This window comes from Malus domestica, chromosome 09, assembly GCF_042453785.1.
Source record: "Malus domestica chromosome 09, GDT2T_hap1".
Lineage (NCBI taxonomy): Eukaryota > Viridiplantae > Streptophyta > Magnoliopsida > Rosales > Rosaceae > Malus > Malus domestica.
The window spans coordinates 12,299,541-12,317,904 of NC_091669.1; the positions used below are offsets into that span (position 1 = coordinate 12,299,541).

An 18,364-nucleotide genomic window follows, 5' to 3' on the forward strand; every position below is an offset into this window, starting at 1 on the left:
TAAAATTAGTCAATTAACCTTTTTCCGTTAGATTGCGGAATCAGTTCAATCAAATTCAAGGGCAAATTAGTCATGTCATCATCAATTGTTATTTGTCAGTTATAGCCACTAATAAAATTTTGACACATGAACACAAAATAATTCAAAAACACATAGCATAATGAGAAAAAAATACAAAAAAAACTAAACGTTTACATAACATAGCATCTTACATTGTCATTGTTTATACCATATTTAGGGCTTCCGTATTTAGATCTCGTACAAATACTCAGGGGACTTAAATGTAATTATATGATAAAGAAAGGGGCAAATATGTAATAAGTGATGAGCCCTTATTCTATAAAATGACCAATCACCCTCACAATTGGAAGAGGCCAATTCATAGGCCCTCTCACCCCCTCTCAAAGCCTCACTCTCATTACAGAGGCTCTTACATTCTCTCCTTCACTTCTCAGATAAATACATAATCAGTGTGGACGTAGCCCAAACCTTGGGGTGAACCACGATACATCTTGTGTTATTTACATTTCTTGTAGATTCACGGTCGGATTTACGTTGTTCCAAGACCTCCGGTTTTGTGCATCAACATTTGGCGCCGTCTGTGGGAATCGACACGAAAGATTATGTTGGTTCTTTTTCATTTTTTCACCTCCGCCATGGATCTGCAAAACCCACACAGACACACAGACACAGAGTTCTCCCTGCTTTCTCTGCAACACTGAGAATACCACCTCATGCAAATAAAAAAACCATCAACACTTCAGCAGTTGCAACAAGTCTAACAGAGACCGACATTGATAGAGAGAGAGAGAATCAGATATGGTGGAAGTAGCGTACGACTGTCTGGCGAACCCTCTCGGAGCGGTTCAATCCACTTTCGAGAAGGCGAGGGATCCGTTCCGGCCTCTTTCAGCGGCAAGGACTGGGGCGCTGTCGATCTCTTCCGCAGCTTTCTATACGACGACGGCGACCTCTCTCAGGTGCCACTTCTGAGTCCCAGCGCATGGAAGCAGCTGCCCCAAAGTCTCCTCCGCCGGAGTCTGCCATCTCCGTCAAGATCGTCATCTCCACACCTCTTTCTCTCACATATTTTCTGCAGCCAAACACTCTTTCCACCCAAACACTACAAACAGTCTTCACCGGCGACGACATTTCCGACGCCGTCTCTGGTGGTCGGGAATAGGAAGAGCGAGAGATGCGGGGCGTCTGTTTCTGACTCGGCGTCAATGGTGATGGCCGGCGTCGAGTTTGTCGAGCCTGCCAGAAAAACCTGGGGATCGCAGGAGAATGGGGCGTGTACGAGTGAATGCGGGTGGAGTAATAATGGGATGGTAGTTGACTCCTTGTAGATGTCTGGGTATGATTATTAATAGCCCATTAGAGGGTAATTAGTTTTATTGGAACAATTGCAGCCCCAAAACAATGGGTCTGCCAACCGAATGAGAGGTCTCCAAAAAAAACTTTGAGTTTCCTGCCCCAAAACTTCTACGTTGTATCTTATTCTGCCCCAAAACAATGGGTCCGCCAAGACGAAGCTAAGCTCGCTGCCTAGGAAGCTACCCTCAGTGTCCCAATCTCCCAGCTTGCCAATGATAACTTCACACGCAGAAGAACATGCAAGAAAATGAGTGGGAAACAAAAGCAAAAAGAAAAAAAGCAGAAAACATGGCTACCCACTAATGCACAGCAGCCCAAGCTCCAAGTTGATTAAGGGAATCAACTTGGCACGATGACAACACAAAAGATGCCCACCAACTTTCATCATGCATGTTCCCACTCTTCACAAACGACACCATGATGTTAAAGTGAAAAGAAAAGGCAAAAGAGAAAGCAAAAGCAGAAAGCAAAAGTAAGAAATAAATACTCCACCAGAATGATGTGATTTACTTTTTTGACAGATGTATGATGTAATTTATTTTTCTTATCTCTCGGAGACATCTGTATAAACCCTATCAGAGGGTAATAATACAAAAAAAAAAAAAAAAAAAACCGTCAAAGCCCAAAGTAAATGGGCTGGCATGTTGTGGAGGGCGAAGACCCATAAGCCCAAAATAGCACCAACCAGGTGATCAAAAGTACGCCCAGTACTCCAAAATTATTCGGCAAACTGCCGCTATTACCACCAACCAGGTGATCAAAAGTACGCCCAGTACTCCAAAATTATTCAGCAACATGCCGCTATTACCACCAACCAGGTGATGAAATGTATAACCCATACTCTAAATATCATTTGGCAACTAGTCATTCATTCCACCAACTAGGTGATGAAATATACAACCGGTACTTTCCTTCATGCCACCAACCAGGTGATCAAAAGTACGCCCAGTACTCCAAATTATACATGAGCATTACTCATGTCATTCATACATAAACATTCATGAGCATCACTCATGACAATCATACATAAACATTCATGACCATTATTCATGTCAACATTCATGAGCATCACTCATGTTAACATTCATGAGCATCACTCATGACAACATCAATGAACATCACTCATGTTAATCAACATAAACATTCATGAGCATCACTTATGTCAATCAGCTTCAAAAGCCTCATTTACAGAGCTCTAGCTTCAAAAGCTTCATTTACAGAGCTCTAACTTTAAAAGCTTCATTTACAAAAGCTCCAGCTTCAAAAACTTCATTTACAGAGCTTCACCTACAAAGCTTCACTTGCAAAGCTTCAATGCAAGGTATACAAATACCACCTCCGAACAACCGCCACTTCGGCCCATACATGGATTCAATATGAAGTCTCCAGCCAACAGACTCTATTGACCGAAGACTTAGGGACTACACTATACACCATATATTGGGCCTCAACTGAGCCTCATGAAAAATACTTGGGGGACTTAGCCCATTATTTATGTACTGAGGAGTGAGCCCTTATTCTATAAAAGGGACTTCCTCACTTTCATTAGAAAGCACCAATTATTCATGTACTGAGGAGCGAGCCCTTATTTATAAAAGGGATTCCCTCACCTCCATTAGAGAGCATCGCCGCCAGCTGAGCAACCGCCTCGCCGCGAGCATCACTCCTAACCATTATTCATGTACTGAGGAGCGAGCCCTTATTTTATAAAATGGACTCCATCACCTTCATTAGAGAGCATCGTAGCCAGTTGAGCAACAGCCTCGCCGCGAGCATCAACTCTAGCCCATCATTTATGTATTGAGGAGCGAACCCTTATTTTATAAAAGGGACCCCCTCACCTTCAAGCGCCACAAGCCGAGCCAACCAAGGTAACATAAGCCACAAACCGAGCAGCCTCGCAACATGTGCTCTTCTAGTTGAGCATCATTTCAAATTAAGCACCGCCTCATATCGAGCATCAGTTCAAGACAACATTTAGTTACTTCGGCCCACACATGGACTGAATTTCAAGTCTCCAACCAAAAGATTCTCTTGACTGAAGACTTGGGGGACTACTGTTTATACCATATTTAGGGCATCTGTATTTAGATCTCGTACAAATACTCAGTGGACTTAAATGTAATTATGTGATAAAGGAAGGGGCAAATATGTAATAAATATAGAACCCTTATTCTATAAAAGGACCCCTCACCCTTACAATTGGAAGAGGCCAATTCCTAGGCCCTCTCACCCCCCTCAAAGCCTCACTCTCATTACAGAGGCTCTCACATTCTCTCCCTCACTTCTCAGAGAAATACATAATCGGTGTGGACGTAGCCCAAACCTTGGGGTGAACCACGATACATCTTGTGTTATTTATATTTCTTGCAGATTCACGGTCTGATTTATGTTGTTCCAAGACCTTCGATTTTGTGCATCAACAGTCATTACACATTATTTTTCTTTCATATGTCATAAATTCAATAGTGGTTATAGTTCACAAGTAAGGATTGATGAAGTAAAGACTAGTTTACCTTTGAATTTGACGAAATAATGGATGGAATTTACCGACAAGGGGCCAATTGGCTGATTTCAAATTGTTTAGGGGGTTGTTAATTTACCAAAAAAATAGCCATGAGTCAATTTCAACTGGAGTAATACTTCAAGAGGTCAAATAACAGTTTACCCCTTTCAAAATGCCCCATAATTATATCTTAAATATCATTTCAGCCCTGCTTTTGAAACAGAACCGTGTTACTATGCTTTGAAACAAAGCCACTTTACTCCTTTTTTAATTAGAGGTTATTTGATATGTTGTCAATTTGTTATCTACAGTATTGTTAGTTTACGATACTGTGGATTAGAAGTTAAAAGGTTATTATGAAGTTAACGAAATAAAGTAATGTGGGACACTAAACGTTTGCTACATAACCATAGAGTGAAAAAAAAAACATGCTAATCTGAATAACTTATGATGTATTTAATATAATTTCACACACCAAATAGTGGTGAACAAATTTCAAAAACTAATACTTAATTTGTGCTTCACCACTAATCAATCACCTGTTTTATTACAAACACGTACAATTAAATAGTACTTTCGTAATCTTGTGTTACTTTTTAAAAAACCTAAAAAGCACAAAATGTAGTTATCATCACTATCACAAGAGGTGAACAAGCAAAGCAGAAACAGCTTTAGGCCCTATTGTGTAAATTACACTTGATTTTGCCCTCATTTTCTCACATTTTTATGATCCTTTTTCCCAATTTATCATCATCATTATCATCACCTCTTCCAACCCCAACTGTCTGTACAAACTGTCACTTTCCTTTTCTTCAAAGTCTGCAGCCCTCTCCATCCATTGACTGCCAAAACATTTCCACACCATTTCACTCCACTCCTCTCAAATCAAAAACCCAATTGAATCAACAAACCCTAAACCCCAAATTTACTCTCCAATGCTTCTCCAAACTCAATCTCTCACAACCCATTTGTCCCTTCCACTCCCTCCCTCAAAACCCACCCCCAAATTCCCATCTTTCACCCCCATAAAACAGAACCCATTTCGCAGAACTAGGTTCAGAGCCCTAAGATGCTCGCTTTCGGCGGTTTCGGAGCCGACCCAGTTGGAAACGAAGACTCACAAGCCGGTTCCAGCTGAGGTTTCCAGGACAATAATGGAGTTGGTGTCTGTGGGCACGCTTTCTACTCTGACTCAAGAGGGTTGGCCTTTGGGGATTGGCGTTCGGTTCGCGGTCGACCCGGAAGGGACTCCGGTGTTGTGCTTGAATGCCTCTAATCGGCAGTTTTCTATTGACAGGAGGTCTAGCTTCCATGTCCAGGTGCTTTAAAAGGGTCTACTTTTTTTAATTTGGATGATTGATTATGAAGTTTAAGGTGATTCTTGAGGTTTTCAAGGTGGTGGTGTTGTTTTATTTGGTGCACAGTTGGAGCAAAGCGGGCTGCGGACACCTCAGTGCACGATTTTAGGCAGCATTGACAAACCAGAAAATAGGGCAATGTTAAAGGTAAATCGTTTTTGCTCATCTGGAACAAGCTTCACTATGAAGTGGTTTGTTACCGATGGCTTTACCATATGTGTGTTAGAATGCGGCGTGTTGCTTGAGTTGTAAGGAAGCATCTTGAAAACATAATTGTTGCTGATTTATGCGGACTAAAGATAGAATTCACTAAGAAGAATGCAGAATTAGAAGAGTAACACAGTTAATGTTTCGTGTTTGTCAGACCTGCATAGTCTTCAACTAACTGTAACTAGTCCATTTCTGATTCCATTGTTTGCGGTAGGATAAAATACTGGATCGTTATGGCAGACTGCCACAGCTTTTGTCAAGTATATATTGGAGCTATCACTTCAATGTTTGGCTTGCGTAACATTTGTGATTGAATAATTGTATCATGGTTTTGGGGTGCAATTTAGGGTTTACAATGTTATATGCTTGACATTTGGATTGGGTTGGGTTAATGTTGGGCTGTGATCTTAGAGCATCTCCAATGGAGACCCTAAATGGAGTCCCTACAATTGTATAGTCCCTAAATATAGGGACAAATGACTTCTAATGGGCCGGAATTGAAGTCCTCAAAATATCGCAATACATAGGGACTTGTCAGATACCTTAAAAGAATTCTCAAATATGGGGACTACCTATAGGGACTCAAATGGTGTACTCCATATTAATTTTGAGTTGGAATGGTGCTTCTCTTTATGTTTTTTTCCTTGTTTTTTGAACCCACCCAAGTGGGGCAACTTCTCATTTCCCTTTTTTTTTTCTTTTTTTTTAATTCTTAAAAAATCAATGGTAGAGATAGTTTTTTATTTTATTTTTATCAATGGTTACAATATTTCAATGAAATGAATAATAATTTTTTAATATTTTAGTCCCTATATTTAGGGATTATACTATAAGGAATTTCCATTGTAGACAATATTCTTTTAGGGACTCGAATATTCCTCTAAAGCTCATAAATGAGTCCTCAAAGGTTGTGGTGGGAGTCCCTTCCCATTGGAGACGCTCTTAGAACTTGGATTTGAATCCAGTTTTTGTACAGACATGAGTTCCAGCATATGTGGCTGGATTTATTTGCTGGACTCAGTTCTCCAACAGAAGCATACACTGACCCATGTAGGTGTTACGTGTAGTGGCCTTTTGATTTGATTCATTCTTAAAAGAAAAAAGGAGAACCTTGTGATCCATTTGAAGCTCATAAAAAGCATTAGCGTATGATCTGTTTTAGTTTCTGCTAGTATCTATTTATGAGGTGGGATGTTATATCGTTTTAATCAGTATTTCATCTGGATTTCAATGCCGTTTCTTTCAGTACCTTCATTCAGTATGGAAAAAGAGGTTTGGAGAAGAAGTTGATGAAGATCTTATATATGTTGTTTCTGTGGAACGGGTACTTCAGTTGGAGGACTTTAAAGAGGTATTATGGTATTTTATTTGCCCGTGTGCTGGGCTTAGTAGTCATAAGCAATAGTTATTTTCTATACTGGTAGTCTGGTAAGACTGGTGTGGGCTAATGCTTCCAAGTTTTGCCTGTAGCCCTTAAGTTGGCACATATTTGAGATGGAGGAGTTATTCAAAAGCAGATCTGTTTTTTAACTTTTCTGATACCCTCACAGGTTGGTATGTGGGTTACATCTTCAGATTATAAAAATGCACAACCTGATCCTCTTAGGGATTTTGCGGTAAAGCTAGTGAATGAGATAAACACCAACAACATTGAAGATATTAATCGTTTTTGCAACATCTATGCTGATTTGAACTTCCAGGTTTGTGCCAACCCACTTTTTGTGATTGATAGTTGTGTTGTCTATTGCATATTGAAACCTTGCTAAGTTGGTACCAGAAACACTGAATTACATACAAAATTCTTATGTTAAGCTTGAGAGCGGCAATGATAGTTGCAAGGGAAAAACTACAGTTGACCAATAAATGTCTTTGTTAACCAAAAATGAAACTTAGAAACTAAGCAACCAATGACTGAGATTTCAAGTCGGGAGCTCATGCTATTTGATGAAATAAATCATCCTACACTAAATGGCATTCCCAACTAAACTGTCATGTTACTTTTCAATCACGCGAACCATAATTTGGATGCTTGTATGTTCAACTGTATGGACCCGTCTGCAAAGTTATAGCACCTTTCATTTTTATTTACAGGATTACGATAAACCAAATAATCATTCTACTAGAATCTTAAATGCATTTTACCCTGAATTATTGAATCCTGTATTAACATTCCTTGAGGACTTTATACATCACTTTATCAGTGAATCTGCTTTATATTGTGTTTTTCTGTTGCAATCTGGTCATGGTAGCTTCCTTGTGCAGGTTTCTGAAGCAAAACTGGTTTGGGTTGATCGGTTAGGCTTTGACCTGCGTCTTTGGTCTCCTCAGGAAGGTATATTTGAGATTCGCATTCCCTTCTCCAGGGAGGTGACGGATGAGAAGGGTGCAAAGTCAATGTTTAACTGCATGTCTCAATTAGCTTGGGAGGTGGAAAAGAATTTCCATGCCCCAGATTTCGAAAGGGTGAAGCAAGTTAAGAAGATAGCCTAAGAGTAAACTTTGTAAGTGCCGTTTTTATAAAATGTACGGATGTGCTACTTTAGATGCAAAAATGGGAAACTTGGTTGAGCTTCGTTATCTTCGTAGGTTACGACAGCCATTCCCTTAATTGAGCTCGTTGATTATGTACACGGGTTCCATATGCCCTTTTTACTAACTTCCACAGACGTCAAGATTCAAAATTTTGAGATCGTATTTGAGTTCGATTCTTCTTCTTCTTCTTATTGCAAGGGTGATCCTGTCATACTCTAAATGTCTTGAAATTTTGAAAGAGCCCCAAATTTTATTTCTGATATTTTGTTTGAGGATTGTAATTCTCAAAAGCTGGAGTTGACGTTGCAGCAAACCAACCTTTTTCCTTGGAGTTTGTAATGTGGTTGGAAGGAATTTTGACACAGTTGACAGATTGGAACGCTGCTAACAAAAGAAAGTAAAGGATCAAAATGCAAAGAAAAAACCACAGACCGAAGTGAAAGTACAGTTTAGTAAACTGCAGGGACTAGTATTGCAATTTAGCCAAAAGAAAATGTCGCGGCAAAACGTAAAAGAAAAACGAAGCGAAAATAAAAGGAACCTCCTTTCATGGCGTGTTTACGTGTCCATAATCGGAATCAAAAGTCGGAGTGTGATTCTGATTACGGATTATTTTTATATTTACTAAAATTTGGAGTAATCAAAATGAGTGGGGCCTGCACGAAAAATGGAATTGGATTCCTGTTTTTGGGAGAATTGTATTCCTGAGGTGGGAGGTGTCATTTGAATTCCGGGAGACAAGCGGAATCCGGAATACAACTTTTCTACCTATTATAACCCCAACTAATTCCTAAAACTCCAATCTGCCAGTGAAACCAACAAGCCCAGACCTCTCGGCCTACCTCCCTTTCACCTCCCTCTGCATTTACACCACAATCAACCAATCCGAACCATCTTCAGATATCGTAAAGCTGGTTCGTCTATGGTTGTGGCGTCGTGGTCGTGTGGGGATGGAGGAGCAGGATAGAGACGGAGCCGCAGGAAATGATAATGAAGGATGCACAGAAAATAAAATGTAGGAGAGGGAGGGAGAGGGTGGTGGCAATGGCGGCTGGGGAGGACTGACGACGGATACTGGGAGAAGAGTAAAAGACGTGAAGGTTTGAAAAGGTCAAAAAATTGGGCTGCTTGGGAAGTTATGGGGGGTGGGTATAAAAATTTGGTTTAAAAAGGGTTAACAATTTAGTTTATAAAGATCCGACAAAAAATTCATGCTGTTATGAAAATTAAATTTTATTAATTATCATATAAAATCACTCAATCAGACCAAGGGCATTTTAGTAATTAAATGATTTCGATTCCTTTTCAGAAATGTATTAGTAAACAATTTATATGGAACTGACATTATTCTTACTTCGTTTCCCGACAGTTTAGTAAACACCTTTCATAGGAATATGTTTCTAATTCCTCATAAATCCAATTCCTCATCAGTTCAATTCCTCGTCAATTCAATTTCACCCGTTTTAATTACGGATTAGTAAACGTGCCATCAGTGTCTATCTCGTCATAATAAACATATCATAAACCCTAGACCCTCTTTCTATCATTGATTGCTGGCAATTGTTGTTTGGTGCGCGGTGCTCATCTTTCCCAATTTTCAAATTTCTTCATCTTCTTCTCTGAATTCGCTGCCCTAGCAAGAAATCCAGATATCTGAAATGGGTTACGCGCAGCTGGTTATTGGCCCTGCCGGCAGCGGCAAGGTAAATTTCACTACCCAAAATTTACTCTAACACTCACTCACTTGCAGCACAATCACATGGGAAATCAGTAAAAGTTAATATTTTTTGACGTTTTTGTGTACCCATTACAAGTTTTGATTAGTTTGTTTGATTGCCGGTCGATTTTTTGCTCTAATTTGCACCAACTGTTTGAATGTGGGATTCCGCATAAGCTCATGGGAATTATTATGTTTGTAATTGATGAAATTGAGGTTACGCCATAAAATCAATTGGCTATATGGGGAGTAGCTAAGTCCATATAAGCACATAGCAAATCTTGTCCCTCACCGATGTGGGACAACTCTCAACACGCCCTGCACGTGTGACGGATTTTCAAGCTACACATGGACAACAACTGGATGACGTGGAGCGCGTGTGACCATTTAGCTTCACACGAGGACAATCCGCTATGATACCATGATGAAATTGAGGTTCCACCATAAAACCAATTGGTCATATGAGGAGTAGCCCAAGACCATATAAACACATAGCAAACCTTGTCTCTAACCGATGTGGGACATCACTCAGTCATTTTTATGGTACTATCAACTATGTACCCTTCTCTAGTTTTGATGACTTTGTCTTACTTTTCGGAACTTTTCGGCTTATTGATGTAATTTGCTGCAATATTGTTTGTATGTGGGGATGCATCATAATCATATGGGCAATTACTATGATTAACATTTCTCGATGTTTCGGCATGCCAATTACTAGTTTTGATGAGTTTGTTTACTTCTTGTAACCTGTCAACTTATTGCTCTAATTTTCCCCGACAGTGTTTGAATGAGGAGTGCATTATAATCACATCAGGATTGCTATGATTGCATTTTTTTTCAACTTTTTTTTTATATATCCATTACTAGTTTTGATAAGTTCGTTTACTTCTTGGAACCAGTCGACTTATTGCTCTAGTTTGCACGAACACTGTACGGCTATTGGGAGGAGTATCAATATTGTTAATTTGGATCCTGCTGCGGAAAATTTTGATTACCCTGTGGCCATGGGTAAGTAGTCATTTCATTTGTTTGTTTGGTTTGATGAACCGCACTTAACTTGTATTCTGTTCTTTTCCCTCCTGCAGATATTAGGGAGCTTGTTTCCTTGGAGGATGTTATGGAGGAACTTGGTTTGGGTCCCAATGGTGGACTTTTATACTGCATGGAGTATCCTTTTTCCAAATTGTTCTCGAATTTTCTTATGTTCTTTTATTTCTTTTACTTAAAATGATTGCCATTCTTTGGAAGGGCACAGACATGGAATCTTTGCGTGTGATAACAGCAGTGAATCATATTGTACCACTTCTGGTGTACTCCTCTCTCTAGATCTTGTAATTTCTTTGGTGAATGTCCTTAATCTTGATTTCTGGACACCTGGAAGAAAATCTGGATGAATGGCTCACAGAGGAATTGGACAATTACACGGATGATGACTACTTAATTTTTGACTGCCCAGGTATCCATACTAATCCGCATGTTTTGTTGTCATTATATTTTGTCATGCATTGTGGTTGAGATCTATTGATGGAAAAGTGGACTAAATTAAGGTTAACTTTTTCATGAATGATATTATTGTTACATTACGAGGAAAAAACTATAGTAATAGCTCGGTGACATGTTTCTGGAGTTGACAGTAAGTCTCATAGTAGTAAAAGCAAAATTATGTCTAGGCTCCTAGTTCTCTGTTCGTGGGTGTTTGGAGGAATTTCTGTGAAACATAATAATCTTAGGCATCCACTTGTGTTATAGGCCAGATAGAACTTTTCTCGCATGTGCCTGTGCTTCGGAACTTTGTGGAGCATCTGCAGCGTAAAAATTTCAAAGTCTGTGTTGTCTACTTGCTTGATTCTCAGGTCTGTGACAAGTTTTTGTAGTTCTATCATGTAATCTTTTCTCAACAAATATTTTCTTCCTTCCTTTGAATTACTGTTTATAACCCCAAATAACTATATTTATTCTTCTATTGAAACAGTTCATTACGGATGTGACTAAGTTTATTAGTGGGTGCATGGCATCTCTTTCTGCCATGATTCAACTTGAATTACCACATGTTAATATCCTCTCCAAAATGGACCTTGCACCGAGAAAAAAGGATATTGAAGAGTGAATTACTCTATCCTCTACTACTTCTATTAACCCATCTTTATTGATCTGTTTAGCTTATTAAAAAGCTCAATTTTGTTTTGTATCTTTAATGTTCCAGCTTCTTGTATCCGGAGCCTCAAGTTTTATTATCAGAGTTGAATCAACGCATGGCTCCTCAGTTTGCAAAGCTAAATAAATCTTTGATTGAACTGGTGAGTTATTATAGTGCGCATGTTTCTTATATAATTGTATCCATTTGAGTTTGTGAATTGGAGATAGCTGTTTAGTGAAGCATACTTTCTTCTGGGTGAGATTTTCCTTTATGGTTGTTCTATATGGTTTGATTTGGTCCCTTGGTTGTATTATCTGTATCAGTTATCCTGTCAGTTGAGAAGCCATGTAACCTTCACTTGACTTCGGTTGTGGATTATATAGTAGAGGTTATATATAGTTTAGGGTTGTACCATGTCCTGTACCCGACTAACATCAAGTTTTGTGGTGATGGTTACGACTTGTGGTACTTATAGGCGTTGTTTTGTTAAACAAAGTAGTCATAATCTTATTGGCCACGATGAATTAGTGCATTAAGGAGTGACTATCTTGTTGGTTGGTTTGTCAGGTCGATGATTATAGCATGGTGAGTTTTCTGCCACTAGACTTGAGGAAGTCAAGCAGGTGCACACTCTCTATATGCACATTTTTCTGTATCTATCTATCCATCTATGCACGTTTTCCTCTACGGTCTTTTCATGCATGTATTTACTGTTGGATTGATATCATCTACGATAATGTTGGGGTTTCTTTTTGCACACATCTTTTTGACAGCATGAGCTACGTCCTGGCTCAGATCGATACCTGCATTCAGTTCGGAGAAGATGCCGATGTGAAGGTTAAGGAATTTGATCAGGAAGAAGATGACTGAGCTTATTAAACTTTTGGTGTATTTAACACAATACGTTGAAATGAAGGAAAGCTTATTTATTGATATCCCCGATAAGTTACAAATATGTACATATACTTGAGTCAAAATAAACAAACAAGAGGGAGCCTTCACAAAGGTTGCTTAGGAGAAGTCTCAGCAGTCGGTAGAGCCCCAGAAAGAGAAGGCACCGGAGGGGGATCATTCGGAGCCTCAGTACTGGACAGAACCCTAGAAGGAGGAGGCATCAGAGGTTGATCATTTGGAGCTTCATTACGCGGTACAGCCCTAGAAGACGAAGGCAATAAATGCCTTTGGAACAAACCCACAAATCTCTGATGATCAAGTAAAACCTGACCATCAGATTCCTTCATCTGGTCAAGCTTCCTCTTCATGTTTGTAGCATAGTCATGTGCGAGCCGGTGCAACTGTTTATTCTCATGCTTGAGCCCTCTAATCTCCTGTTTGAGACTCATCACTTCAGCCGCCAATGATTCAACTTGGCGGGTTCGAGCAAATAGGCGTTGGGCCATATTAGACACAGAACCTGCACACTGAACACTAAGAGCCAAAGAATCCTTAACAGCCAACTCATCAGACCGTTTGGAAAGTAGTCTGTTATCTTTGGGAGTGCGAAGGTTCCTGGCCACTACCGCAGCGGTCATATCATTCTTCATCACGGAATCCCCAACGGTAAGAGGACCAGTAGGGGAGACGAATGATGGGCGCCATATGTTGTCTGGAGAAGGCGGGGCTGCCTCTTCAAGGTTTAAGTCAAAACGACGGTCGGAGGGGCCAGACATTTTCAAAGGTGTTGAAGAGAGAAGAGGTCGGACAAATCAAGATCTTAGAAGTGCAAGAATGGAGCTTCTACTGGTGGATATTCAAGTGTGCTTTGGAACTTAATATCAGCCCCTATAAAAATCTGCACTCGATGAAGCTTCAGAAATCGAAGAGGCGCCTGCTCAGAAATCGAAGAGGCGCTTGCTTAGAAATCGAAGAGGCGTTTACTTTCTCAAAAGCTGGGCTGCTCAGAGACCACGAGGGTCGATCTCAGAAATCGAAGAGTCGTGTGCTTTCTCAAAAGCTGGGCTGCTCAAAGACCACGAAGACCGATCTCAGAAATCGAAGAGGCTTGCTTTCTCAAAAGCTGGGCTGCTCAGAGACCACGAGGGCCGATCTCAGAAATCGAAGAGGCACCTACTTTTCCAGCCCTGTCAGCACCTGTCACACGCACACTCAGCTTTGCGGAAATTATGGGCATTCTGTCGAAGATTTCTGGCGAAGTAGAAAGCACATGAATCGTACTGTTCAATCACCCACTTCCCACACGCAACAGTAGCTCATGGGTACCACATATAAATCTGCCAAAGTTCTCTGACAAAGTTGAGACACGTGAAGCTTGCAGCTCCCACTACATCACTCTGACCAAGAAGGGTAAAAGATTAGCAAAGAAACAACACTAACAAAGTTTAGACACATAAATGTTGAAGGTCTAGCTACCATATTATTACCCACAAGGGTAAAGGAACAGTACCACTGCTCCTCTGTGCTTCGTGGCAAGGTAGACTAGCAAACATGCCCAACCTTTACTCACATTCGAGAAAACACTCCCAACAAGATTGCTTGCTCCAAAATCGAAGAGGCATCGCCCTCCGAATCTCGAGAGCCAGACTCCCAACATGATTACTTTCTCAAAAATCGAAGAGAGGGTAAAGGAACAGTACCACGGCTGGATAATTGGAAAGTCCCTGTGTGTCAACCTCTATGCTTCGTGGCAAGGTAGACTAGCAAACATGCCCAACCTTTACTCACATTCGAGAAAACACTCCCAACAAGATTGCTTGCTCCAAAATCGAAGAGGCACCGCCCTCCGAATCTCGAGAGCCAGACTCCTAACATGATTACTTTCTCAAAAATCGAAGAGAGGGTAAAGGAACAGTACCACTGCTGGATAATTGGAAAGTCCCTGTGTGTCAACCTCTATGCTTCGTGGCAAGGTAGACTAGCAAACATGCCCAACCTTTACTCACATTCGAGAAAACACTCCCAACAAGATTGCTTGCTCCAAAATCGAAGAGGCACCGCCCTCCGAATCTCGAGAGCCAGACTCCCAACATGATTACTTTCTCAAAAATCGAAGACACCGCTCTCCGAATCTCGAGAGCCAGACCCCCAGTAGGATTGCTTTCTCAAAAATCGAAGAGGCATCGTTCTCCGAATCTCGAGAGCCAGATCCCCGACAGGATTGCTTGTTCGAAAACCGAAGAGGCACCACTTTCCCAACTTCAAGAGCTGAATCTCCTTGGATAAAGTTTGTCTGTAATCTTCACACGCAACATCAGCTTTCCAGATACCACAGACCACTTTTTCAAAGTGCTCTGACAGAGTTAAAACTTGTGAAGCTGGCAGCTCCCACTACCGTGCTATGACCAAGCAGGGTAAAGGAATAGCATTATTACTTGATGTTAGGGAGACTCCTATATATGTCGACCTCCATCCCGAACGGACATGCAGACCTGCAAAAATGCTCAACCCTTCCTCTTATCTGAGAGGGCACTCCCAACGAAGCCTTTCGAAATATTCAGCTTTCTTTCCCCCCGATAATACCTCTGTAAACAAGCTATACTAGAGCAAGAATATCTCATATCATCAGAGTTAAAAGCAAGAGTATCCCATATCATGCTTTTTCCCTGTCTTTTCCTTTGGCCTTGTTCTTACCTGCAAGACAAGGAGAAAGAGAGCAATCAGTCAACACTTGGAATCAAGCTTCCAGCCAGGAACTGACTGCTTGGAACCCCTTACCTGATTACTTACCTGGCATTGCTCTTGAGTACTCATCTTCAACATCTTATGCTTCCAGGGAAGATCCCGCATCTGCCTGAGGAACAAATAGGGCAAGTGAGAAGGATACAAGGAAACATGTGGAGACAAGCGTAACAGCACACGTGCCGATACATCCATTACTCTGTCAAAAGCAAAAGTATCCCATATCAGCAGGGTCGAACGTACTCTAGATTTGATGGACTTGTTTTGACCCTCAAATTCTTCAGTCGGCCTTATCTCTGGAGGAAACCAGAAAACCCTCCAGCCCAGTTCAAGAATAAGCCTGTGGAAAGTTACTTCTTCAAAAGCAAAAGTATCCCATATCATCTCTTCTCATTTTTCTTCTCTTTATCCTTCATGCTGCCTGCAAGATAGGGAGAATGTGAACAATTAGCCGGAGCTCTGATTGCTTACCTTGTCTGTCACCTCTTTCAGCAGATCCCCTAGCTCGGCGACTTGGGGGACTCCTACTACATGGTTTGTATAGCGCTTGACCAAGCCTGAAACTACAAGTAAGCTTCAAGTGACATTGATACATTACCTTGTGCATCTCCACCAGTTACAGATACCACCCCTGGATGGAGGAAGAGTACTTCCAGAGAAGATGCCACATCTACCTATGAGACAGATAAGGAAAGTCAAGACGATACCACACTCTAGTACTTAGAAGTTTCGTGGTTACGAAATCATTCTCCCACAATATTTCCTAATGTCATTTGTACTAAATCATTCACTTGTACTCACTAAAGGAGAGCTTGAACCTATGTACTTGTGTAAACCCTTCACAATTAATGAGAACTCCTCTATTCCGTGGACGTAGCCAATCTGGGTGAACCACGTACATCTTGTGATTGCTTTCCTATCTCTATCCATTTATATACTTATCCACACTAATGACCGGAGCAATCTAGCGAAGATCACAAAAAGTGACCGTTTTCGCTACCTAGGATCTATCTTGCAAGAGAACGGAGAATTAGATGGAGATCTCAACCATAGAATACAAGCTGGATGGATGAAGTGTAAGAGTGCATCCGGCGTGTTGTGTGACCGTCGTAGGCCACTGAAGCTCAAGGGAAAATTTTATAGGACGGCAATAAGGCCAGCGATGTTGTATGGCATAGAATGTTGGGCGGTGAAGCATCAACACATACACAAAATGGGTGTAGCGGAGATGAGGATGCTTCATGGGATGTATGAGTACACGAGAAAGGATAAGATTGGGAATGAGGATATCCGAGGTAAAGTAGGAGTAGCCAAAATTGAAGGAAATGTGAGAGAAAATCGGTTCCGGTGGTTTGGACATGTGCAAAGAAGGCCTACTGACGCTCCGGTTCGAAAATGTGACTACGGGACAGAGGTTCAGGGCCGAAGGGGTAGAGGAAGACCTAGGAAAACTTTGGAAGAGACCCTAAGAAAAGACTTGAGTACTTGGATCTAACGGAGGACATGACACAAAACCGAGCGCAATGGCGTTCTAGGATTCATATAGCCGACCCCACTTAGTGGGAAAAGGCTTTGTTGTTGTTGTTGTTGTATCGTGAAACTACCGTTGCAGCCCCTGATGCAGCTGTTTTGAATTGTCAGGAGTGAAAAAGGTGACTCAGGGTAGTATTGTCAATATACAAAACCAAATTATTAATGTGAATTATCAGTCGGTATTTCAGAGAATTTTATCTTATATGCTAATCATTTCAACAATTGAGTTTAACGTGATTTTGAGTGTCTATTGTTAGATTGACAATATACTGAAAAACTAATCAATTCAACAATTGAGTTTAAAAGGCGAACATTTTGGTCAGATTGTCAGTATTAGAATTTTATTTCCTTTTGGTTGGCAATGAGGCATTTGATCAATTCATCCAATTTCGTATCCGACGATCCACCTTTCTCCACGGCACGACGTGCCATGGTCCCCTGTACTCCTGCCCTTTCCACAGTCCTCCCTTTCTCACCTTCCATCAACTCCTTCACTCCATCACAAATCACGTAGCGATCTACGGTCGTGATCTTCTCTGGTTTAACCATCGGCTCTGCCTTCAGTCCCGTTGCAACATGCTTGGCATTCAGTGGTTGCTCTGCTCTGCTCCCATTGGCCAAACCAGTAGTGGGACTCCCGCTGACAAGCTCTCCATCACTGAGTTCCTCCCAATCACGTACAACCAACCCTCTCCCTTCTACCCTTCTCTCCCACCCTTCATCTGGTCTCCCACGTATTTGATCGAACGCCCCATATAAACCGACACCCGCCCATCTCCAACCCGTAAGCGATCTCGTCCATCTGATCATCCGAGAATCGCGTTTGTGTACCAAATGACACATAGGTCACCACACCAGATCCATCCTGCTTATGGCCAAATGTTAGACACGTGGTCAACTCATTCGATGCCACACGACACGCGGAATGTCATTTAGAAGACACGTGAGCAACCTATCCATCCCACACGGCAGGTGGAACACGTGTCCAACGTCCAACTGAGTAAAAAGTCTGAGATTACACAAAAGTTGGCGGGACCCACCGTCAACCATCAAAGCAGTTCCACCCCTAATACAAATGTGATAGCACCCAAAGCATTTATCTACTCAGTGAACAATGATAGACCCCAATGAAAAGTAATAGGCCAAATGCATCTCCACCCCTAAAAAAATGTGATGACACAAAGTCTAAAAATGCATTGGCACAAACGATCTCCACCCTTACAAAATGCGCTGGCACCCAGCCCATTTTTAAATTTTTAAATTTTTTTTATAAAAGAATAAAGAAATAAATAAATAAAATAGTTTTAATTTCGGATAGGATTTTTAACCAATCTCGTCACGCCACGTGTCATTATCCG

The 18,364-nt window shown here is 41.1% G+C and overlaps 3 protein-coding genes and 1 long non-coding RNA gene across 7 annotated transcripts; 2 read left to right on the forward strand and 2 right to left on the reverse strand.

The window, feature by feature from the left end:
* Positions 1 to 138: 138 nt before the first annotated feature.
* Positions 139 to 1,675, reverse strand: LOC139188207 (uncharacterized). The gene is made up of 2 exons (XR_011571496.1): positions 838 to 1,675; positions 139 to 718 (listed from the first exon to the last, which is right to left on the reverse strand). It is a non-coding gene; the product is annotated as an uncharacterized lncRNA (long non-coding RNA).
* Positions 1,676 to 4,510: 2,835 nt separating this feature from the next.
* On the forward strand, positions 4,511 to 8,156 carry LOC103443240 (glutamyl-tRNA reductase-binding protein, chloroplastic). The gene is made up of 5 exons (XM_008382052.4): positions 4,511 to 5,202; positions 5,308 to 5,388; positions 6,698 to 6,802; positions 7,002 to 7,151; positions 7,714 to 8,156. Exons 1-5 carry the CDS (start codon positions 4,819 to 4,821, stop codon positions 7,939 to 7,941), a joined length of 948 nt encoding a protein of 315 aa, XP_008380274.3. The 5' UTR covers positions 4,511 to 4,818; the 3' UTR covers positions 7,942 to 8,156.
* Positions 8,157 to 9,460: 1,304 nt separating this feature from the next.
* LOC103443239 (uncharacterized) lies at positions 9,461 to 12,772 on the forward strand. Of its 4 annotated transcripts, XM_008382050.4 has the most exons (10): positions 9,546 to 9,686; positions 9,917 to 10,243; positions 10,600 to 10,708; positions 10,786 to 10,867; positions 11,082 to 11,156; positions 11,450 to 11,553; positions 11,673 to 11,803; positions 11,904 to 11,997; positions 12,405 to 12,460; positions 12,611 to 12,772. In XM_008382050.4, exons 2-10 carry the CDS (start codon positions 10,215 to 10,217, stop codon positions 12,705 to 12,707), a joined length of 777 nt encoding a protein of 258 aa, XP_008380272.3. In that variant the 5' UTR covers positions 9,546 to 9,686; positions 9,917 to 10,214; the 3' UTR covers positions 12,708 to 12,772. The 4 variants fall into 4 exon arrangements, with proteins under 4 accessions (XP_008380271.3, XP_028964026.2, XP_008380272.3 ...); XM_008382049.4 differs by lacking the exon at positions 9,917 to 10,243 and having other exon boundaries at positions 9,461 to 9,686; positions 11,071 to 11,156; XM_029108193.2 differs by lacking the exon at positions 9,917 to 10,243 and having other exon boundaries at positions 9,461 to 9,686; positions 11,071 to 11,156; positions 12,405 to 12,422.
* A 4,567-nt stretch (positions 12,773 to 17,339) lies between these two features.
* Positions 17,340 to 17,816, reverse strand: LOC103443317 (UDP-glycosyltransferase 90A2-like). Its single transcript, XM_008382132.1, has one exon. It carries the CDS (start codon positions 17,814 to 17,816, stop codon positions 17,340 to 17,342), a length of 477 nt encoding a protein of 158 aa, XP_008380354.1.
* Between the last annotated feature and the right edge of the window lie 548 nt (positions 17,817 to 18,364).